At 37.6% G+C, this 25142-nt stretch overlaps 2 protein-coding genes across 3 annotated transcripts in view; one reads left to right on the forward strand and one right to left on the reverse strand.

Moving 5' to 3' along the window:
• Positions 1 to 115: 115 nt before the first annotated feature.
• On the reverse strand, positions 116 to 9117 carry ppm1kb (protein phosphatase, Mg2+/Mn2+ dependent 1Kb). Its single transcript, XM_030140315.1, has 7 exons — positions 8974 to 9117; positions 7624 to 8154; positions 7346 to 7446; positions 3889 to 4054; positions 3169 to 3313; positions 2889 to 3023; positions 116 to 2472 (listed from the first exon to the last, which is right to left on the reverse strand). Exons 2-7 carry the CDS (start codon positions 8097 to 8099, stop codon positions 2341 to 2343), a joined length of 1155 nt encoding a protein of 384 aa, XP_029996175.1. The 5' UTR covers positions 8100 to 8154; positions 8974 to 9117; the 3' UTR covers positions 116 to 2340.
• Positions 9118 to 10470: 1353 nt separating this feature from the next.
• Positions 10471 to 25142, forward strand: part of herc3 (HECT and RLD domain containing E3 ubiquitin protein ligase 3) — a 46006-nt gene continuing 31334 nt past the window's right edge. For both annotated transcript variants that reach the window (XM_030141851.1, XM_030141860.1), the window contains exons 1-11: positions 10471 to 10578; positions 11616 to 11965; positions 14620 to 14779; positions 15177 to 15253; positions 17408 to 17629; positions 18920 to 19011; positions 19285 to 19415; positions 21924 to 22072; positions 23020 to 23093; positions 23598 to 23722; positions 23932 to 23991. In XM_030141851.1, coding sequence (XP_029997711.1) covers positions 11743 to 11965; positions 14620 to 14779; positions 15177 to 15253; positions 17408 to 17629; positions 18920 to 19011; positions 19285 to 19415; positions 21924 to 22072; positions 23020 to 23093; positions 23598 to 23722; positions 23932 to 23991 — 1313 coding nt within the window. In that variant the 5' untranslated portion in view covers positions 10471 to 10578; positions 11616 to 11742. The remainder of the gene's footprint in view (positions 10579 to 11615; positions 11966 to 14619; positions 14780 to 15176; positions 15254 to 17407; positions 17630 to 18919; positions 19012 to 19284; positions 19416 to 21923; positions 22073 to 23019; positions 23094 to 23597; positions 23723 to 23931; positions 23992 to 25142) is intronic.

A 25142-nucleotide genomic window follows, 5' to 3' on the forward strand; every position in this document is an offset into this window, starting at 1 on the left:
AGGCTACAACCTAAAAAGGCTCAAATTCTAATAATAATGAAAATAATAATAATAGGACTAAACAATAGATATTTAATATTTTCTCATTTTAAAGAAACTGTATAGAACACAGTTGTGATGTATGGTTTTTATTTGGAAGTATCACAAGCCATTTCGACCAAAAATACAGTACTAACAGAGTCACATAGAAAATACAAGGAATATACAGAAAAGAAACAGCGAACACGCAGTATGATACAAGCCTGTAAGAAGGGATGTGTTAAATAGAACGGCAAAGTCCTTCTGATCAAACAAGGTTTCTTTCAGTGTATGAGTAAGTGGAAGAACTGAATGAACAGAAGAACTATGAAAATGAAGTGATGATGGCTTAACATTTATCTATGTAGCTGTAACAACCACAAAACAAAAAGATCATAACAGTGAACCCAAACTGTTAAAGGGTGGAACTAAAGTTAGCAGACACTAGTTAAACAGCCTCATGGGTTTGATTGTATTTTTAAGGATGGAGGGCATTTTAGCAAACATTCACATTGTCATACATGGCTCTGCTGCACAGATCTTTAGTATTGCATTAAGTGTGCTTTGTTCCTTACAAACCATAAACAGTGGTAAAGCTGAGGAATTCACATGAGGGACACAAACACCAACTAGCATTTGTGAAACAACGAGATACTTTTGAGGAGACTATTACACAAATGTAACAGGTTTAGAAGTTTTCTGAATGTACATAAATAGAATTATATACAAAACACTATATATTATACATTTCCGTACCCTCAAGACTTCAGAGTGTCCCCCAACAAGGACTGGTCTCGGATCAGTACAGATATCAACATTTATACAAGCTAAAGCAACGTGTACAACACAAGTACAGCTGCAACAAGTCATTTATGAAGCACCTTTGTGATTTTCCAAGTGAACATGCAATCATGTTTTGTTTCAGCTTCACGAATGTGAGGATTTGGCTGTTTCTCTACCCTTTTCTGTCATTTCATGAAATGGCTTCAGATTTTCGATGAACGAGTCATCCTCAGACCTTACGTTGGACTTTTTTTTTTCTTTTTTTTTTTTTAAATCATGTCATACTTTCCCCCTAATTCAACTAAGCTGTGTATGTTAGTTGCAGCCCTAATAGCAAGAAACATGGATATTATTTCAAATACTAGTTTCAGCCACAAACACTTGAAGCAGCGCCATTCATCTCACAAACTGACCAGATCACAGAACATTCAAGATTTTGTGAATGTGTCATTTAGAGTTGTGCTGTGGCGGTGCTTTAGTACTGCTTACACAGTAAATAAAAGGTGTTGGTGGGGATTTTAAATCAACGCAACCAAATTCAGAAGCTCAAATTATTCTTATATGAAACTACCAGGACCAAAGAAAGTAGGTTTGAAGTATTAAAAACAGCTGAATTTCAATAACTGACCAATAAGACCAAACTTCAAAATGCAGAAACTTATGTTAAAGTATGGTTAATTCTAAGAGCAGTTTTCCTCATTAAGGGCTGATTGTACATTTATTTTACTGATGTTTCTAATTCAGTATCCTCAGAAGTCAGATTGTAATTTCCCAGTTTGGGATAAATAAATTAAATCTATCTAGTGGACCGTTTATGTTTATTAGCTTTTATGCCATATAGGGGGTTCAGTTGTTTGTGATTTGACAGATGAAGTTTTTGCCACTTGCATAAGTGCATGTGTTCTGTAACACTGACAAATGGTCTAAAAATACAGACTGTTGACAAAAAACAGCTGGTAAAATACAGTTGCTCAGTCTTTTTTTGCAACTTATCCGAGTTAATGCTGAAATTAAAGTGCAAACTTGGGCATTATGAACAGAGTTCATTTTCCCATTTCACAAATGTCTTTTACATTTTTTCCCACTGACTTTGTCTTTTATTTATGAACAATTAAAGTGAGCTGAACGGCTAAGCAGATTTTTAAATTTTCTGACTCGTAGACAGGAATACTAGTCTTAAACTCTTAGCTAATATACTGTGGTGTGCACATTTGCTAAGTGACTGTTTCCTGCAAACCTGTCTGCCATTCAGAAAATAATGAGATTTTTATACCTATAAGGTCATTGGCTTTTGAGCAGATAAAACTTAGTATCAAGAGGATGCTTTTCATTTAGTGCACATCATGACTTCACTGCCTCTTACATGACTGAGACTAATAAATATCATGCTAACTCTAAATTAACATCTTCTAAGCCTTGGGTATTACTTTCTGGGCACACCACTCTTTAGAATGGTCCCTAAACGACACTGTTCCTGGACTGTATTGCACACACTGATTAGGTCCACAGACCACTGCCTTTGATCCGACAGCCTGCATGCTATGCCCAGCGGCCGCTTGACACGAAGCTCCGACTGAATGAGAAACTTGTGTCCGAATTCTTGTGCTTTCCCCAAGCACCAAAAGGCACCACAATGATTGTGCTGTTGTCCTCAGAGCCATACTGTAGAGCCTGGGAAAAAGAAAGGAAACTATATTAGAACAACTGCATCAGTTGCTAGAAAACAGACAGAGAGAGAGAGGGAGAGAGAGAGATTGGGGAGGGAGGTGGACACATGACACGTGGATGCACAGTAGGGGTGTAACGGTGCACTTGTTTGTACTAAACCGTTTCGGTTCGGGGCCTTCAATACAATACAGAGGTGTACTGACCGAATACATGTAGCCTATGTGATAAATATGCTCATTTTTCATATGCTCAGGGAATTCTTCACATCATCTGTTGTGAATAACTCCCTCCCTGCATTAATAATAAAAAATAACTGCGTCATTAGTCTTGATAAACAATCACATCACAACCCTCCCCTGTTTGAGGCACATTGTTGGCTTTTGTTATATGCTCAGAGATCCAATGTAACAATGTCTCACCTGGTCGGATATCCTCTGAGCTGCCTCCTTGGGGTCGTGGCACTGGTTGATGATATTACAGATCTCCTGACTATTCATAATGAAGTTAACACCATCTGTGGTCAACGCCAGGAACGAGTCGTGCACATGGTGCAACTGAGGAGACACGGAGAAGGAGTCAAACTGCACTGAATGATCATTCAACATTACAGCATTTCAGTTAAGTGAAATCCACTTGTTGATACAAGTCTGTGGTGTCATAATATGTTACACAATTTCACAACTCTGAAGATGTTCTTACTGATATTCTCTTGGTTTCAGGCTCAGCAATGACTCCCATGTTTTTCAGGTCAAAGTCTCCAATACTGCGTGTCATTGCCAACCTGCCATTAACGTTTGGCTGCCCCAGACTGTTCCAGGTGATAAAACCTCCACTCTTCTTTACTCTGGTAGCAAGTGTAGAGATATAAAGAGACGCACCGTTAATAACATCAGACAGAAACAGAATTACACTGAGCAAAAATATAAATGTGACCCCATGTGACACTTTACATTTTTACTGGCATTAGGTGTTGCACAGTTTATTAAATCACAGTTTATTTTGTTGATCAATGTAGTACAGATTACTGTCCATTAGAACATGATGGTGACGTCTGGCATTCAGGGACATTCATGTGGACATGTCACACCTGTGGTGTAGGTGGAATCACTGGACCACTGAACAAGTACTCACACACAGAGATGGACACAAAGTTTGCTTACAAATCAAGAGAATTAACCACTTTTTACAATTATAAGACATCATGAACTTTTTGGGCTGCTTGTCTTGTGTTACACAAATACTGCATATGGGGTGTTTATATTTTCACTCAGTGTACTAAAATCCACCCCTACAAAGCTGATTCCTATTTGTTCAGGGTAAGGCTTTGGTAATGTAGACTAGCAACCACAAGTAAAACAGTAACCGACCTTTCCACTGCTAGCATAGTTTGTGTAAAAAAAACATACTGACAGGATGTACCTCTCTTTTTCGTCCTTCCTGTCAGGAGTGTGGTCGACAGTGAGTTTAAGGGCCTTGCCTTTGCGGCACAGCATGGCACGACTGTCACCCACACTGCCCACCACCAGCTCAATGCCATCCCTCAGCAGGGCCACAGTGGCGGTGGTTCCTGCGTTCATACCGGGTACTACAGAGACATTAAAGGAAACATTAAAAAAGTGGAAACAGCCATAGGGGTCCGAACATCAAGTCACTGTTAGCACTGTTCAGGGCAACCATATGGAGTATCTCTCACTCTCACATCCACAACACATGGGCAGGAAGTGATATAACAGACTTACAGTGAACTAGAGCTTACACAGTAAACAATAGAGAAGGCAGTTACACATGCAGGTTGAGCTGTTTCAGCACGGAAGTCAGCTTCACAACTGTACAGCAGTGCTCAGTCTGACTGAACCTTAAAAAGTAACCGTCACAACATTTTCCAGTGTCCAGTGTTCATCTCTGTATTAAATAGAAATGGATGAATTCATCTAAGAAAGAAACTATTATTGATGGTTCTGCCAGAGGTCAATCATTTAGTGAAACTAGTTTGTAAAATGCATTTGGAATGAGTACTTGTGAGGTCATAATTTCTACATTTCAGCACATTTTCATGTCAGCATAATTCATGTAAAACTAATCAAAATTCTTAAACATGGTTACAACAACTTTGTGACTGTCTAGACTCTAAACATGACTGAGCAATAGCCTAATTTAAAGTTGTTGTTTTTTTTCGGATGGTCGCTTACAGAGCTTACACACTAAACAATTAAGGGTTCCATCAGTTAAACCAGCTCCAATCAAAATCTAAATCTGATCTGAGTTAGTGTACAGTCTTCTTTAAAAGAGTTACTATACTGTTGTTTTAAAAAGTGAGATAATTTGGATAATGATGATGAAAAGCAAATTATTACAGTTGTTTTCCATCAACAACATGTTTTCTGTGATAGACACACCTTTAAAAGCAAATCCGGTCACTTGACCAAGTTTGACCTTAGAAACTAATATTTTGGTGCTGGCAAGTAGATACATAATGCCACCCAATCTGTACATTAATAACATGTAATAAAAGTTTTCCAGTTTGGACTATTATTAAGTGTTATAATATTAGAACATCATCTGCCCCTTAACAGGACAATATTACATTGATGTAAATTTAAGATGATTTACCTTGTCAATGTTATTTTTTTTTTTTCCGTCATTTGCACCTGAAGTGTTCAAGGGTAATTTTGTGAACAAGACAGTTTGGTAATAAACACTGCATTATGAGTAATAAATTACCATAATTTTCTGCAACAGGTTAGTTTGGATTTTACAATGAACATTACATCTCACAGCTTTAGTACTAAGTTAGTAAGTACTTTCAGTGTATTGTTTTGTAAGAGAGAACTTGCACATAGCTGGTGCAATGGGCAAAATTTCCTTATGAGGTGACAAATTCAGATACTCCTCTACCATTGTGATTGATCCATTTTGTGGAATCTTCTGCTGACATTTAGGACACGTGGTTGTGAACTGTAAATTTTAAGCATGCTTATCCCCACTCTGTTTAAATTATACTGCACATCATGGACTATGTCAACTACTGACAACACACATCTCATACAAATTTTCAAACTGAAGCACTGTCTCACAAGAAGCTTTGCATACACTTGGTGAGAGAAGAAAACGAGGAGAGAGAGAGAGAGAGAGAGAGAGAGAGAGAGAGAAAGAGAAAATGAGAGACAGAGAGGGAGACAGACAGAGAGAAAGAAGTTGGAGAAAGATAAGGAACCTTCCAGTAGTCCAGGATTTAGGACCCGCTGGACTCTCCTTCAAAATCTAGCCTCTCGCCATCCAAATCGGTGCCAAGGGCCTCCAGCTCTTAGCTGGGTCAGCAGCTGCCGTAGATAACATGTACACACACAGGCATATTGGGACATTTCACACAGCGTGGCCAATGTATGGCCACATAACAGGTACACTGGCTTTTATATAAACAGATGAATTAAGACATAATGCTGGCTACGAATAATCAGGCTAATTTGAAACATTTCTGTATGTATAGAGTGTAGAGCTGATGATTTATTGAGAAATATTGGATGGAGCTTCAAATTAAACTGAATAACACTGTTGCTACAAGATAATATACTGTATATTGCAGTTTGAGAAAATATCAACAGATGAATGAAAGAAAAACTTGGAAATAATTATTAGACCACTTGTGATTTTTCAGTAGAAATTCAATGAACTGCCCTTTAACAATACCTTTTGATATTATGTTCTTAGAATATTAATCATTAGTCTATATAAAAGACGATCTCAATTTTTTTGTTGTCATTCACTTAAAACTGTGCGTGACATTCGTCACCAATTTTTCATCAAATCTGTAAAACCTGAGTGATAGCCTAAGTATCATGAAACCATTAGTCTTTCTGTGATTACGCACCTGAATCACTGCCCTCATGGAGAACAACTTCGAAGTGTACTCCATCACAAGCTGTCTGTTTGTTTACATACCAAACTGAAACCTAAACCAAACTGTCACTCGGGTTTTTTCAGAATTCCACGCAGCTGCAGCAGCAAGGAGCAATGAAGCTGTTTCCATGTTTGTTGCTGCTGCAGCCATACTGCGGCTGTGTGGAATTCCAAAAAAATCCAAGCGATGATTTGGTTTAGGTTTCCGTTTGGTTAGTAAACAAATGGATTGCTTGTGGTGGAGTACACTTCAAAATTGTTCACCGTGGGGAGAGTGATTCAGGTGTAATCACGGAAAGACAAACAGTTTTGTGATACTTAGGCTATCACTCGGGTTTTACAGATTTGATAAAAAAAAAAAAAAAAAAAAATCGGTGATGAACATCATACGCAGCTTTAAGTACAAATTATTTCTGTATTACATGTATTAAACAATGCAAGACCATCCTGATTGAAGTCACATTTATGACAAATGTTGACTTTTCATTACTTTGTGATATTAGTCCAATAATTATTTCCAAAACTATATTTGGTGTTGAAAATCTCCCCCTACAAGTTAAAATGGACTAAGATCTGGTGGGTGGGATAATTGTAGCATATGGTTCACTTTTTTCTTCAAATAACTGAATAGTTCCCAATGAATATCAAAACATTCTGTTGCTTGAAATGTCCATTCCCAGAACAAACCATTACTGACCCCTGGTGCCCATTATATATGTCTACACAATAATTATGTTCATTTAAATACCTTAAGGATTTTACTTTAGTCTGTTGTCCACCTGTTATGTTCAGATGCAGAACTGGAAACAGAAAAGCACTACTATGGGCATGTCTTGAAGATGGATCAATTAATTACTAGCTACCTTTTGTTTAGACAGAGCTCAAACCTAAATAGCATGAGTCTTATCAGCTGGGCAATCCAATTCAGTTTAAGTAAAGACAAAAAAAATCTATGCATATGTAGTATGACAGAACTTACCAGTCGGAGTGAAGTGGAGGTGCTTGGCGAGAGCTTTGTCTACTTCAAGGAAGGCTTTACTTAAAACTAACTCAAGATTGTCCTCCTCTGCAACAAGGTCCCTAAGAAGATCCACAAAAGACAACAAATGATCAGAATATCAGATAAAGAAGATACAGCTTTTGCTTTTATCGTCCAAAATATACAATACACATGAAAAACTGTGCATCACAAATAGTTCTCTCTCTGACAATACTGTTACAGATAAATTATAACTATGCATTTCATAATTTCCTTACTTGATAAATTTCTCCATGTATTTCTCACAAAAGTCAGCTGCTTCTGGTCCACCATGCCCATCAAACACAGCAAAGTAGAGAATGTGGTCATTCATTTGGGAGACCTGGAAGCGATCTTCATTCTCCTTGCGTTGACCAATAAGTGAAGCACAGCCTACTTTATTCAGGCTAACTTTGGGAATAGGTTTGCCATAGCGGATGCTGGGAGGCAGCAAGATTGGTTCATCAATACGATTGTCCCAGATGCCAAATGAATCCCAAGTAGTGGGACGGCCACTGCTGTCTGCGTCAAAGCGTGTGTTGCTGTGTCGTCTCCCTGAAGGGCTGTAAATGTGTCTCCTTAAGATAGTAAATTGTAGGTGGCTGTCTTGCTGAAATGGGACTGGAACCAAGGCCATCTGCAGAAGACTAATGTAACCATGAGGGTTACATGTGCCACCACACCTTGCCAGGCGTGCAAGACAGGCTGCTGACATCACCCTAACAGCGCAAACAATGGAGAAACACTGGATGTAGGTGTAGAGGAACGTTCTGTCCAAACAGACAAAAAAAAGAAAGGGTTGTTCAAAAAGACATTGCAAAATCTATTCATTCAGGTTGCTCTTACAAGATAAGTGACTGGACTGTCTGGGGTAAAGGTGGCAGAAAAATGAGGAAATATCGTGGATTTATCTCAAAACGGGGAAGATGGTTTACTCATTAACATGAAACTCATAAAACAGCATTCCAACTCTTGAAAGCCTCAAGGGAAGTGATGAGATAATATTTCACTCTTGTGATATAAAATATTTCGAAGGGCAAAACAGAATAAAAAACGACTGGTGTTTCATCGTATGAGTCCCAAATCTAATTGCAGTATCAGAGTACACGCCCAATAACCACTATAATCCACTGAGATGTTACATAAATGATCAGGTCATTCCTGATCATACCTTACAGTGTAAACTTGAGGAAGATAAGCTTTCTTTAGAGTTGACAACTGCTTGACACAACATTTTTAAAAATGTGTTTACAAAATGTACACGTGCAACTCACAAATGACAGATCACGGATTACATCATAATACCGATTTCCAGCCAATCATACAGCTGCTAGTGTTTTTGTGGCAATGTACAGAAAATACAAACACTAATGTATTAGATTGTCGTAGACATCGATTTCAGTTTTCAAAAAAGACGTTGTAACAACTTTAAAGTCTGATTTCGTCTTGATTCGTATTTACTAGCTAGCTACATGATGCTAGCTGGACTAGCTAGCTAGGTGGCTACAGTTAGCTACAAGTTCGCAGTTTGGCCGACATTGCTCCACCATTCGCTTGACCTTTAACGGCTGCGTTAATAGGATGTGTACCTTAGCTTTAATCAGATTTATTCGTATGCTTTTCTCCTCTGCTGCCACGCTGAAAGAAATCCAAAAATGATCGAAAAGCAGACCGCCGCCCTCGTCTCGTCCAGTGTCTCGGATCCTCAATGTTATCAAACAAGGCCTGTGATGTGACCGCACCAATCAGAGAACGAGAATAATATACACCTCCTTTGACGCCCAACGTACAGTAGCCGTCATTGGTCAACGAAGCGTTTACTGACAGCTATGTTAACCAATAAGTTATCTGTATCTCCAACCTCCACAGCCAACCAGAAACATGTTATGCTGAATTTCAGTTACGTCAGTGAATGCTAGAGAAGTTCATACATACTTCATGCACTCAAAAAAAAAACAAAACAAAAAAACTGCATGTACTCTAGTGAAAGTAATTAGTTGTTCCTTACTGGGGAAATCTTGGCAAATAGCAACAAATCTAATAATAATTAAAGAGAAATATAAAGTTATGGTCTTATGGCATTTTTGGGACAACGAAGAATATCAAAACTCCTCTGGTTCTAAAAAAATATCTTTTTAAAGAGGAGCAGGTAATCCTTAAAGATGTAATCGTTATAGTATCGCATTTACATTGAGATGTTACATGTGTTGACTATAGATAAGATACTTCACCAACTAGCAACTGTTGTAATGTGGTTTTACGTCTAGTTAAATGTAATACATTAACATTAGTGATAGTGTTTATTCATGTTTAATCTCTTGCACTAAGTTTCTTTTAATATTCTAGTGGCATGTTGTGGAATGGCGTACCGTTACACATTAAGTTGTTTAACTAAAAAAAAAAGAAGCTAGAAGTAAGGTTAGAACTCTTATGGAATAAGGCTAACAGATATATAAATGCATTTTTGTAGTTCTATTTGTATAGCTTTACATGTTTTTAATAATGTCATGTTATGTTATGTGTTTGATAATATCAATTTTCCATGTTGTTTAACATCAGGGACCATGTTGGAAATAAGGTAAAATATTACCCTTTGGAGTTGTTTTGTCTAATAATCTACTGACAAACTCACTCACTCACTCACTCACTCACTCAAAATTTCAAAGGGTAAAGTTTTTGTTTTTTTCTGTCCAAAAGGTGTTCAACAAATTTATTATTTGAACTGAGCAGCATCTAAGCAGATAAATACAATGTAGTCATACTTTCATGTCTCCTTTACATGTATACATTGCGCTGGATATTAATTAATTAATTAATTAATTAATTAATAAATACATACATACATACATACGTACATACACACACACCATTTCGAGTGACCAGAGTCTCTACTCATCGCTTTCCAGTATTCATTACAACAATAGATGTCTCTCTCTGTATAGGGCGGTTAAAATAATGTATGTTGTATATGTACAGTTGCAGCAGGATAAAACTGCTAGGTCACAGAAGCTGAGGGGTCGCAAAATAAGTTGCGAGGAGCGGCCATGGATGAGGCACCAGCACTTCCTCCTTTCTGACCAATCACAGCTCCTCTGTTCAGTGACGTTTCATATAGTGGGCACTTCCCCGTACTTCCTTGCTTGTTTTCTGAAGAACCGACGCCAGACGCCCTATTTCATTATGCATCTTTCCAGGTACACTCCAGACAAATTCTTATTTTTCCAAAAGCCCGTGTTATTACATGGTTGTTATAATTGTGTCGTTTAACTTGTGGTTTCCTTGCCATTTTAAGCCGATGCTAGGCTAGTCATGGCTAGGTGGGAGAGTGAGGTTGCTAATGTCAGTTAAGCTAGCTAACTATTAACACCAAAGGTTCGTGTGAAGCAGCAGCAGTCATCCGGGTTGACTGATAACCTAAACTAATGCCAAATGATAAATCTAAATGCAAATATATCAGAGGGAGGATTTAGCCCTGCTTACAGACTTGTTTTAACATCTGAAAAACGCAGAGCACTGGCCTCTTCCTCACTCTGTCTTCATTAACAAGCTAACGAAATGTAAATAGTAGCTGTTCTTTGCCGAATACAAGACGGAGCAATTTTGACAGTAAAACATTTTGTTATTTTCTATCCATCTTTAACCTTTAACCGTTATGTAAGCGCACAAAGTAAGATCCTAATGGAACCCAGTTGTCATGTTTTGTAGTTGAAGTGAGTAGTTTGGGAATTTGTGATGCCCTGACATTAAATAGTACAGAGTTATCTTTGTGTTCGTGTTCATATTTTAAGTGGGGAAAGTCTACATGCATGAATACTTTTTTTTCCTGACACACCTTCTCTACAGTGAGGACAGGACTATATAAGTAATCCATTTTTGACTGGTGTGTGAATATATGTCCTGAAGATGGGCTGTTTTGCTGAAATATTAGTTATCATATTTACTTTTTAATCCTTTTGTAAATCCTGGTTAACACAGGCAGTAACATTTATATACAGTGGACTGATAATAAGCAGGCATATTTGGAGCTGCTTAAGCAGGGATTACAGTGACGGGTTATTTAAACACACTGTCTGCTTCTCTGTCATAAGACTTACATCATTCTCACATACAGCCACATCCACCTGTAAACCAAGTCATGCCTAGAGGTTAAAACATCATGATCCGCATGCAGCATAGTTAACCACATATGTAAGAAATACATCTTTATTGTTATGCTGTTTGTCTCTTACAGGGTTGGAATTTACATGAAGAGGAGAAAACGGGGCTGCTTTCAAGCCTGAACATTTGTGTCTTCCTCTGCTTGGCTGTTGCTGTATCTGCCTCTTGAAATTGGTGCTCATCCCCCCTCCCGTGCCAATATGCTGTGTTGGGGTAATGCAAAGGATGGGCAGTTAGGTGTTGGTGTAGAAAGGAGCCCAGTGTTTGAGCCAAAGAACTGCCAGGTGTTCTATGGCAGGGGCCTAAAAGAGGTTGCCTGTGCGGGGCAACACTCAATGTTCCTTTTACAAGATGGTAGTGTCTACACATGTGGCTCTAACAGCTGTGGACAACTTGGTCATGACAAACAGGGGAATGCCCCAGGTAAGCTTTCATTGTGACAGGATAGTATCGCTGACCTTGATTTTAGCATTTCATGAGACACTGCTTGGGTGTGTGTGGAGAGTCATTTGCATGTGAGAATGTGAAAACCACCGATAGATGTGAAGTGCATTTTTAAAGCCTGACATAGTAACAATGAGCAGGGAATAGCTGATAGTTGACTAATTGGCCCATATTAACCATATTCCTCCTCCCAAAGCCTTGAACAGTTAAAATGTATCATGCATGTCTGAAATTAACTATTCCTGGTAGAAATTAGGTGTTAAACTGAATGCCTATATTTAAGTAATAAATACCTAAATGAATACATCTCAATAACTGACCATCAACCTCTAAGTAATTAATCAGTAAATTTGGACTTAATGGTGATCTCATCAAAAAGAATATAGATGGGAGTGATTTGCATTTTTGTTAAAATCTTCTTTTGGCTATTAATTTCCTTTAAAATCAGTATTTATAGTTTAGAAGCCTAATATTGGCCGTTGGCTACTGCCAGAGATAATATCTACGGATACCGATAATTCGTAATTTTAACTATTAATCAGCCAAACAGAGTCTGTAATCTGTGAATTAATCTGTCCATTATCTGTTCTCATGACAACGCTTGGAGTAGTTTGTTTCAGGGATGGACTGGAGCTACGTGTCACAAAATAGTGTTTAAATCTTAAAGGTCCAATATGTACAATTTAGAGGGATGTAAATACATTAACAAAAAGATATGTATGATTATGTTTTCATTAGTGTGTAGTCACTCGAAAATAATTCTTTTGTTGCCTGAGTATAAGGGAGTAACTAGTCGGTTACATCTGCAACTTCTCACTGACGTCACAAAATAAGTAGTAAACAAAAACAAAAAGCTAATCTGTGACATCTATGAGAATATTGTAATAGCTTGAGTTAGATTTCTATTCCTCGATGTTTATGTAATGTTTATACTCCCAAATTCCTATTTTCTGTGTAGATTCTTGGTGTTTTGCAGTTACCATGTACAGCTCTGTTTTTTTTTTGGTTTGTTTTTTTTTTACAGCTGCTACATATACACCACTGAAGATCTATATGATATGTGAAAAATGTGCACTACTATGATTGAAGTATTGCTTGTGATAAATGCACTAAAAATAGGAGATATTTAATTTAAATTTTACTTTAAAGTGCATACTCTTAACACTGGATTTAGAATTTTTTTAAATCAAAACTGAACTTGCCGAATTTGCAATACACATATCTCCTAAAAACAAATCTAAATGCCATTCATTCATTCAATTTCCGAACTGCTTAAACCTTTAAAGTGTTGCTGGTGTGCCACCAGTGGGCAAAGGTGCAGTACATCCTGGACATGTTGCTAGTTCATTAAATTAGATTTGTAATATTGAATTATTAAGTGAAGTTTAGACTGGATGAGGAATGCAGACATAAATCTATATCAGTCCTTCTGCTTGTCATAATGCAAAGCAATGCAAAATACCACACTACAGAAAATCTATGGTAGACGTACAAATGCAGAAGAGAATATAACTGAGGACAAAGTTTTCTGTGCAGAGAGAAACTAATATTATGAATGCAGATTTCCTATTCCGCATTTGCAGTGTAGTATAGTTCTCAACATCAGACGAAACAACAGTTTCTGATATGTGTACATTTTGATAATAGCCTTCCAGACGGTTGAGTTTCTGTGCTGATATTGTGGGTGGAAGTTGTGTTGTGTGATTCTTAGTCCAGACGTGTGGGTGAACGTGAAATGACAATGAATAATTTCTTTTTTTACTGGACCTTCAATAAATATATTTAACACAAAAACAGTGTGACCGATACATGTGGTAGGTGTGTGGAGGTGTTTCATGAAGGCAACATCCACTTTAAGTTATTTAAGATGCTTAACTGTCTTTCTAGTAAATCTACGAAAATTAAATTAATAAAAAATGTTACCTTAGGTTAGTTTGAAAATAACTAGATTATTTTTCTAAAGCAATGAAGCATGTCAGTCACAGCTGACTTTCCTTGCGATACCATTTTTTTTTTTGCTGAAAACCACACAGGAAACTGTTTTCAGCTGTGCAGTTTGCACTACAGAGATTCTTTCCTCGTAACTGGATAGTGTAGAAGAATATGTGAAGACATATACACTTTTCTATCGCCCATTGTTAACATTACTATTTGCTTGTTTGTGAGAAATGATTCACTCTTGAACCATATTTGGAGACTGTTAACAGAATTCTCCACTAAAACTGAAAAATATTTGAATATTCTATCTCTAGATTCCAAATGTTATCGTGGTATTGCTGTACTATGCTGTTTTCCTTCGGGGTGTTAGGATGATCGAAAAGATTGATGAAGTAGAATAGCCATGCTAAATGCTAAACAGAGGTTGGGTCTGTGATTAGGTACTCAGGTCTTAAAATAAAAATGTAATGCCATTTGGATTCAGTAACAAGCTGACACAACATCATCCAAATGCAGAAGTAGATGAGTGCTGGTAAGACAGTTGTATGGAATCACTGGCAAGGAAATGATGCTAAAAATGAAAAAGACATTTTTGCATTTGCACCATTTGTTCCTTAGCTGTGTATATTTTGATTTGTTTCTCAGGCTGTAAACTGCTTCTGCTAAAGTATGACGAGTCTCTGTACTCTCTGCAGAACTTGTCGGCGCTCTGGATACTCAGAAGATAACAATGGTGTCGTGTGGCTGGGCCCATTCTATGGCTGTCAATGAGAAGGGCCAGGTGTTTGCTTGGGGATCTGGTGAAGGGGGGCAGCTCGGTTTGGGGACTGCAGAGACCTCTGTTCGAATCCCCAGGTGACTGCGATGTGCACTACACAGAAAAGAAAGCTTTTAGTCTCAAAGGGAAAGACAGTATTACACAGCAAAGCGGGTACATAGAAGTTGGGTGAGTATTTAGGTATAGTGAGTAGCCTTTGTAGCCTACCAGAGCAGCCTCTGGTAAACTGATAGGTTTACCAGAGATGGCCTTACAAACATCATAAGTCAGGAGTCGAATATCAGCTTTGTTCACATTTATTAGAAGCAGTATGACAAGTGCTAAATGATTAAAATATCTGACTGTTCTGGTTTTAATATTGTATCACCTGCTAACAGATAATAGGAGGGGTATATTTTTGTGAATCTCGGAGGAGAAATCTTTATGCTATCTGTTTTTTACTGAATGAATGCTTTTTCTTCTTGTTTTGTGTAGATTGGTAAGAAGACTGTACGATCATCGTATCTCTCAAGTAATGTGTGGGAACCAGCACTGCATTGCACTTTCAAGAGGTATGAAACAGAATCTTTCATTACATGTGAGCTATTGACTCTTGAGATAAAAAAAAAAGAGTTTTTTATTGACTTTATTGGTAGAAGCATTATGATAGTAAACTTAGACAGCAGGATTTACACATAAACCTGTTCATACTAGGGCTTGTTGAACATTTGTATTAAGTTATAAGTTGTATATTTAGGAGGATGAAAAATGCTAAAACTTATGAAGTTTTGATGAAGAGGATAAATTTAGCAATTTTGTCATAACTTAGTTGCCCAGTAGGCTCTGGTTAACCTGCGAAGGATCACACTTTGCTGCTCTTTTATAAAAGGTTTCAACTCAACTCACATCAACTTGGCTTTTTTGGTGTGTCCACAGTGTAAGAGCAGGGAACACCACATAGTATCAAATGCTATTTCTAATATCACCTTTGCCGAGGTTTCAAGCAAGCCAAAGCTGTGTGAAAATTATGGATTAAAATCATGTGGATCACAGATTGGTCAATCCAGAGTTATTGTTGTGTTGGTCCAACTGTGTGTCATCTTGAAACACCAACGCTAAGCAACTGGGAAACCTCTGAAATCACTGGAGCAAATTTTCAAGTAGGCGCTATCCTGACAAATCAGCCACATATTTTAAGTCCAAACAGCTATATCTTTGCCCGAAAAACATAGTAGTATAATGTTTTAATTTGGAAATTAGAAATTAATGATAAAGATAATGACCAACTTTATTTTGAACATAAGTAGAAATAAAATACAAACACAAAGAGGATCTGCAAATTTAAACAGAACACTCCAGAATATCAAAGGCAGCAAGCAATGGATAAAGAAAAAAAGTCACACAATGTACAACCACCTCATTTTGGCTCCTCAACCACACATGTCCGAAAGGGAGTAGGAAGAAGCTAAGCTTATATTTTCCTACCCCAATTTTACATGACTAATATATATCTAGTCCATAAAAAAAGAACAGGTCAGCCACTAAGTTCCTGAAAAAGAGTCGAAGTCATAATATACTATAGAAAACAGAACAGCACAAAACAATACAGCTGTATTTCCTTCTTCAAACACTTCCATTACCGTCCTGGGTTATACTGCTGTTCCTCATCCTCATATTTGTTTAAAAATTGTATTTTATATATTTGTTTAAAATGATTTATGTTTTTACTTTACTTTAATTCATCTGTTGGATTGTTCCATAATTTAACCCCTGTGATTGAAACACATCCTTTTTAGAGCTCTGACACAATGCATTTTTAAATGCAGTTTCCCTCTTAGATGATATCACCCTCCTCTTTCTGAGAACAATTTCTGTATTCATTTGGAAGTAATTTATGTCTTCCTTTAACCCTTTATAGGGCACTCATAGAAGTACTCTGAAATTCAAAATGTAAACCTTTGTGTGTTACTGGAAGATATAACAAGACTTTATTACTTTTGTGAAATTAAAAAAAAAAAAAAAAGTATTGTCATTCAGAAAATCAAGGTCAGTGAAATTACCATATTTGGTTCCTTGCCTGTATGTGGCAAAAAAAAAAAAAAAAAATACAAGAATTATGTATACGAAGAATACAAGAAAAACACATTGTAAGGTGAAAAGAACATGCATTTTAGAACATTAGAACATCACTTTTAGAATATTAGTACAACATAAGTGCTGACTCAGGCACCTGTCCACATCCACATTATCCTTTTGAACATCATTCCTTACATTAGTACCATTATTTCATGGTACCTAACAAAGTGGGTACACTCACTTTTCATGCAGAGGTGGACCTTACAGACCCTGTAGACCACATTGGACCTGAGATTGTTGACTCACTGTCCTCATTGGAACTGTTGCTGTCACTATCTTGTAATGTGTGTGGAAATGACCAAAAGTTGTCACTTACCTGATAAGGTGTTAAATATTAGTTGTGCTGTTTTAAACTGAATCACTGACACTGACTGACTGAATCAATTACAATTTGAAGTTTTATTTTTTCCTCTTGTTAACTCTTTCGTAACTGCGAAAATAATGCTACAGTACTGGATCTGCGTTGTGCTCATAACCAGCTGCAACGTGACAGAACAGACAAGAAATATCCAGTACTTTATGTTATCCTAGACTTTACCATGTGGCTCTGGAAATGAAAAACGCTGAGTTCACAGTTTTCATTTTCTCAGATGGTCAGCTGTTCACGTGGGGCCAGAATACCAGTGGTCAGCTTGGTCTAGGGAAAGGGGAACCCAGCAAGCTCGCCCCTCAACCCTTAAAGTCTCTGGCAGGAATTCCTTTGGCACAAATCACCGCTGGAGGAGACCATAGCTTTGCACTTTCCTTGTCTGGGGCCGTCTTCGGATGGGGCAAGAACAGAGCTGGACAGCTGGGGCTCAATGATAAACAAGGTAATAATCTGCTTGGAAAGTCGACATTTCTATTCTGTATGTTTCCTGAGGTAAGCTGTGCTGCTCTGGCAAGTTATGCAGGGAAACTAATCTGGTCCAGGGACAGGCCAAAAATGTAACTAGACTTCCTGTAACACTGACTCAGCAGGAGAGCATGATTTTACATTTCATTCTTTGTGTCACCCTATTTTTTTTTTACACTAACCTTATCTTATTTAACTCCCTAACGGAAAAACAGACGAAAACCAAATGTAAAACCTTTTAAATATTTACAAGGTTTGAGATAATCACACCAATACTTATGGTCACAGCATAACATTTTTTTGTACTTCCTGTGTTGCTGAAAAGATAAACAGTGTGTTCTTGTGTACTAGCGGCACTGTACCCGTGGTGCCAGTGTACAATAGCATGAGAGGCTAAAATCGCCCAGCACACCTCACAACATTTGAATATGGACATAAAATTGTGCCTAGGAGATAGTCAGGTAATCATTCTGTTAATTTGGCGAGTTTGGTGGCAATTGGGCCTGTGAAGGCTGAGGAAAATTCGTACAAACGCCCTCCTGTGCTGCAACAGCGGTATTGTACCCATGGTGCCAGTGTACAATAGCATGAGAGGCTAAAATCGCTCAGCATACCTCACAACATTTGAATACGGACATAAAATTGTGCCTAGTAGATAGTCAGGTAATGTTTCTGTTCATTTGGTGAGTTTGGTGGCAATCGGGCTTGTGAAGGCTTAGGAAAATCCGTACAAACGCCCTCCTGTGCTGCAACATTGATCGATCGGACACAGAACGTGTATTATATAGTAGGATTATTGCAGCATTTATGGATGCAGTTACTCCTGCATGTAGGAAATGTACAGACACAAATCATTTATATTGATGAGAATATCTCACTTTGAACATAATATAATGTCACACTATGTCCATTTCATGCCTCTTCAACTGCTCTTAAACATAGAAAAGGTAATGGTCACCAGCAGCTAAAGGAGACAAATATAGAAATATCACTTGCAAATTGTTGTGATTTGATCTTTTTTTTACATAATAAACCCAATACTACTGTTGTAAACAAATTGTTAGAGTGCTGTTTTAGTGCTGTATTCAAATGCAGATGTGCTACAAACTGATAGCTGTGTGTGTTTGGAATGCTCAGAGCGGTGTGACCTTGCTTATTTGTTTTAGGTAGTTCTTCTCGGTTCAACTGGACTAGCTTACCAAGAAAAATGATAATCTGGGCAAATTAGAACCTACACAGACTTACTTATTTGTGTTTCCTTCCTCAGATCGTGCTGTTCCTTGCCACATCAAATTTTTGAGATCTCAAAAAGTCGTTTACATCAGCTGTGGGGAGGAACATACAGCAGCGCTTACAAAGGTATGAACCTTCATCTTTAAGTTAAGTTACTCATGTATTCTATGGCATCCCATTACTATATGTCAAATAATCCAACTTGGTTTATTGTAATTTGGATACAGCTGTTAGAATATTTCACAGTAGACAGGCTCATTCCTTGTTACATGTTTCATAGATACAGTAAAGAGGCTGAACTCCACAGCAGAAATTTGTTTTCAGCCGAAGTGAAAAACAAATTAAAATAAGAAACAATCACTGATCATCATGAGCAGCACTATCCTCTGTGTCTGGCAGGATGGTGGATTGTTTACATTCGGTGACGGTTCTTGGGGTCAGCTGGGTCATGGCTCCTCCAATAATGAACTTTTACCCAGACGAGTTATGGAGCTCATGGGCACTGAGGTGTCCCAGATCGCCTGTGGCAGGTACAGAGGTTTACTCATTTTTCCTTTTCTTAATTAGATAAACATGTACATTCTGATGCATGTGCAGCCTTTGGGAAGTTTAAGGGGACCTGTAGTGAATTTTCAGTGTTAACTATTTCAAAAGATCATGTACAGGGTGGGGAAGCAAAATTTACAATATTTTGAGGCAGGGATTGAAAGACAGTGTATGACCAATTAGTTTATTGAAAGTCATGAGAATTTATTTGCCACAAGAAAATTGACATAATAGAAAATGTTTTTATTACCTCTGCCAAGGAGGTTATGTTTTTGCCAGGGTTTGTTTGTCTGTCTGTCTGTCTGTTTGTCTGTCCGTTAGTGTGCAACATAACTCAAAAAGTTATGGACAGATTTTGATGAAATTTTCAGGGTTTGTTGGAAATGGGATAAGGAAGAAATGATTAAATTTTGGTGGTGATCGGGGGTGGGGGGGCCCACGGGGGGGGCGCAGACCAGAAAATTTCATCAAAATCTGTCCATAACTTTTTGAGTTATGTTGCACACTAACGGACAGACAAACAGACAGACAAACAAACAAACCCTGGCAAAAACATAACCTCCTTGGCGTGGGGGGGCCCACGGGGGGGGGGCCACTGATCAGCCTTGGCGGAGGTCTGCGCTCTCCGAGTGCTTCTAGTTCTATGTGTCCTCCTTCTTTCTCAATAACTGCCTTCACACGCTTCCTGAAACTTGCGCAAGTGTTCCTCAAATATTCGGGTGACAACTTCTCCCATTCTTCTTTAATAGTATCTTCCAGACTTTCTCGTAATAGTTTTGCTCATAGTCATTCTCTTCTTTCCATTATAAACAGTCTTTATGGACACTCCAACTATTTTTGAAATCTCCTTTGGTGTGACGAGTGCATTCAGCAAATCACACACTCTTTGACATTTGCTTTCCTGATTACTCATATGGGCAAAAGTTTCTGAAAAGGTATGGATAATAGTGTTAGGTATGATTATGACATCAATATATGTTTGGTGTCAAAACAATTGACGCAGTGCCTGCTGAGAAAAAACAACTAAATGTTCATTGTAAATTTTGCTGCCTCACCCTGTATAATACTAGCGGTTCCATCAGGTGTCTTACATTATAGCCCATTGTCAAGTACGTGCGAGTACTAAGTCACTCCTCCGTCAGTCAGGCATGGTCAGTGACATGTTGCCTCCTTCACGGCCTGTTCCAGCACCGGTAGTGATGCAGTAATGTTGTATTGTTTGATAACCTGGACTGAGATGGATCAGTCTAAGAGACAAGATGACACATTATCGGCTAGTGCTGGGTCATGTCCTTAAAATAATGACGGAGTGCAAAGCTTACGGCTGCACAAACAACAAGCACGAACAATCTCCCCACTGACTGCTGCTTGTTTATTCGTACTCGATCACCCGGAATCAATGACAGTATGTCACTTACGTCTGGTAATGGCTGCTTCTCATAGGTTCTGCCGCCGTCTGTAATTCACATACTAAAAAGTTCCAGTGTGGTGTGTATAATGAATTATTTATTTATTTTTTATGGAATTTGCACCTCTCTAGCTTATAACACTGAGTTACAAAAAAATGTTTTTTGCAAGTTGTCTAGGTTTTTTCAACTGAATTAGGACCATTTTGCACCACTAAATCTAAAAATGACATCTGTTTTTCTCAATCAGGTCAGGTTTTTTTGCTAATTTGATTTTGAAAAATTTGATCTTCTCACAAAATTGATTACATTTTTGTGACTTTATCAGTAGATTTTTTTTTTTACATAGTCCTCACCCAAAATAGGTTTTAAGAGAAAAAATAATAATTTTCTAACAGGTTTCCTGTTAGGTACAATGGTGTATTCACCGCAGATGTAGCAGAATACGTCAGGCTTATTTTTGCAAGATCTTCTAGTTGAAGCTATTTCATTCACCTGTAATATTAAAAAAAACAATCATAAATTGGCAAAAGTAAAATCTTCCGAACTTGTTTATTGCAAGAAATATGAAAGAATTATGTATCGTATGATGTGAAAATGCCCATAAATGTAAGCAAAAATGTTAAAAAGCCAATATGTAGCATAGTTCAGAAAGTTGACCTGATTGAGCAAAATTAATGTGATTTTTGGATTCAGCACACCAAAATTGTCCTAAATCAGCTCAGAAAACTTAAACAATAAATTTGTTGTTGACCAGTGTAAGTAATACACAAAGCACAATTTATGTCGTAAGCATGACCAGTACAGGTCCACTTTAAAAGTTGCTCAGCCTGCATCAGAAAGCTGGTGTTTTGTTATAGTATGAGTTGTTGAAGCTGCATCTCCTAAACTCTAGGAGATGCAGCTTCAACAACTCGTACTATACCTAGGACTTTGACGTCTTGTATTGGTGTGCATCAACCTTAACATCAGAAGTTATATTTCAGTGCATTATGATTGGACTGGTTAGCCTAATAAATTTTTAGCTTTTTATTCAGAAGCAGATTATTTGTTTGTGTTTTAAAACCTGCCTTTGTCTTTTGTCAGACACCACACTTTGGCGTTTGTGCCTTCGTCCAACATGGTGTATGCGTTTGGATGTAACAGCCATGGCCAGCTGGGCACAGGAATAATGAGAGATGCCAGAAGCCCATTTCCTGTCAAGAGCACTTTCTGGGCTGGTTTTGTTAAAGAAGGTAAGCAGTGACTCATAATAGATTGCGCATCTACTGAATGTTATAATGGTTGAAATTTTTTTTTTTTTTTTTTTTTTGAAACACATAACTAGTAATTTCAACATTATGCAAATGACATTTTCCATGTAATTGCACTTATGTCTTTTCTAAATTAAAACTAATAGGATTTTTTACATAAGAATAAAACAGTTGTAATCATTAGTTTATGGATATCCATTATTTATTTGCTTACTATCTCAGCTAACAATGTAGGACATGTTATAAAAAATAGATTTTTAGTCATGTGTATAACAAAGATAAAAGTGACATGAGGCAAACGGCTTTTATGAGTTAAAGCAGTAGTTGTCGACTTGGGGGGGGGGGGGGGGGTGCAGACAATCTCCCAGGGGGATGCAAGCACGTGGTGGTGGTGGTGGTGGGAGGGTCGCAAGTGGCATTGTAGGGTGCGGGTGTGTTAGCGACTACTGGGTTGGATATCGTCCAGAACATCATGAGGTCGGATAGTGAGGTAGTGGGAGGGCTAGGGTATGTTAATCTGGAGGGTGGGAGGATGAGTTTTAAACATTACAATATGACCGTTATTATGTGCTTCATTCTTACATGCAAGGTGTGTACACAGTGTATGATAGTGTAGGTAACGAAAGAGCCAATTAAAAAGTGTAAAACAAAATAGATGGACAGACAGACAGACTTTATTGATCCCGATCTGGGGAATTACAGTGCGGCAATAGCATGTGACACAGTAAAAACAGAATACAAGAAATAATCGATAAGCGCAATTCAACAACACATTAAAAAAGAAATATGACCATTTATCCTTCATAACTATTAACAGTCACCTGTAGGTCAAGGATCTATACACAACAGACTTTTATACAAATGCAAATTCAGTTCAAAAGCTTGTCTTTAACTAACATGACCTGTTTGTCTTCTCTTTTTTTAACTAGGTCCAAAAGAGTATATAGTGACCAAAGTTGTCTGTGGAGGAGACCATAGTTTCCTATTGTACTCAAATGGGCAGGTGTGTTTAGTAGCCCCACTGCTATGTTTGTGTTTATTATGGTTGTAAATCTATGTTTGGGGTGTCTCTTAAACACTGCTGCTTTTTCACTTACACTGACATTCAGTGTTTGTTGGTTTTCAGTCACAGAATGCAAAGCCACATTATTAAAATGCTCCATATTATAATGTACATAAGGTTGATTTCCTTCCAGTTTTACATATTCACCACAGGGTGGCAATAATGCTTAAACTTTTACACTGTCCCATTACTCTTTACACTGTGTATGCATTGTTTAGTATTAGGACCCGTCTGCTGTGAATACCTACAAATTGGCAGGAATGTGCACTGATAAAGACTCAACTTGCTCTCATCCCCCACAGTACCATATCTAGACATCAGGCTTGTCCTATTTGTTTTATCTTGAGCAGGAAAGAGGCACAACCCAAACAGTCTCTGTGCTGATACAAACATTCTTTCACATGTTTGTAATAATCCTGTTATGGTGTCTCTTCTTCCCTACAGAGTTCTGTTCCTCCTGAAGACTTCCGAGTGGTTAACATCAGTAAAAGCCTCTCCCCCATCAATTATGAAAGGTTGAATTCATGGAGGTTAAAACTGATGTACAGCACAGATTCTGGTGTCACAAAGTAAGTCACTGGTAGACATAATGACATGTGACATGTCTCATACTGTACATTGGAAGTTTGTGACTATCTTCTGCTTTATATTTTGTGTTATGGTTTTACTGAAATGCTACTGTATCAAAAGGAAGGTTGTACATATTTTTAGAATAAAATGGAAGTCTTTTACATTTTATATTGTTACAGCTAATATTTTTTCTGCTCTGTTTTCCCAGTGACATCATAATTCAGCTTTCATCTACAGCTTGTTGGAACGCCAGTTTCCTGGACCAAAGGTACTAAAACCTTACATGAACAGTTACAGCAAGTGCAGCCATTCATTATCACAGAATGCTTGTATCATTAGCCTCATAGCATAATTGCCGAAGTCATATTTTTGGCCAAATTGTGAGATCTGCATAACTTTACTCTCCTAACACTGCTGCTTCAGTTTATGCAGATTACACAATTTGGCCAAAAATAGGACTGAAGCAATTATGCTATGAGGCTAATGATATGTTAGAATTAAAACCTTCATCATAACAGAGATATAAATAGCAACCGTGCCATAATGTACCAGGATGATTTTGATGATCTTGTCCATAGTAAAGGGTTAAATCATGCCTGGTATCAATGTGCTAGTAAATACAGTGTGCATGAGTTTGCAGATTGCACACACTGATCTGCTGTGCTGAAGAGAAATTAAAGGTCTTTATGCACAGCATTGGCTTTGACTGGATGATAAAATAATCTCAAAATGGGGTCACAATAAAATTTTCATTCAAAAATTTCATTTTACCCCATAGGGAAATTCAGTCTCTTCATTATGTCCATCATAATGCACATAAAGTACCTAGCTTTAGAATTAGCATGAGTACATAGTACATTGATAATGATAATTTTTGGACATTTTCATACAATATAGATAGATTTTACACCACACTAAATAAATAAATAAAATTCTGACAAAAGTGCCACGTTTCAGACTGGGGGGCCAAATGCACAAAGTAGTCATGTGTGGGAAAAACAAAACGTGATGTGCTTTGTTTTTCGTTTACAGATGAGTTGCTTCTGTTCTGCTGATGTTGAGTTTCACACAAACAGGAACAGGGATGCATTCAATTTAGCTTGTAAACGCTGAAATCTCCATAGTTTTTAACATCAAAGAGTGTGGGTGCCAATAGATGAAGTGTTACATTCAAGAACGCCATGTAAATTCAGAAATGCTTGTTCAAATGGCTGTGAATGTTTGTATTTTATCTCATTTTTCTGTATTTAAATATATCTGTTCGTACATCTAATGTAAATAGTTATCCAACGAACCCTCTCCCTTCAGATTTGAGGTATTATCAGATTAACCTTCCAGCTGACAGCATCACCAAATTATAGACTGTGATAAATGTCAATATTCAACTTAATGGAAAAAATATTGTGATCATATCTATTG

This window comes from Sphaeramia orbicularis, chromosome 1 (assembly GCF_902148855.1).
Source record: "Sphaeramia orbicularis chromosome 1, fSphaOr1.1, whole genome shotgun sequence".
NCBI lineage: Eukaryota > Metazoa > Chordata > Actinopteri > Kurtiformes > Apogonidae > Sphaeramia > Sphaeramia orbicularis.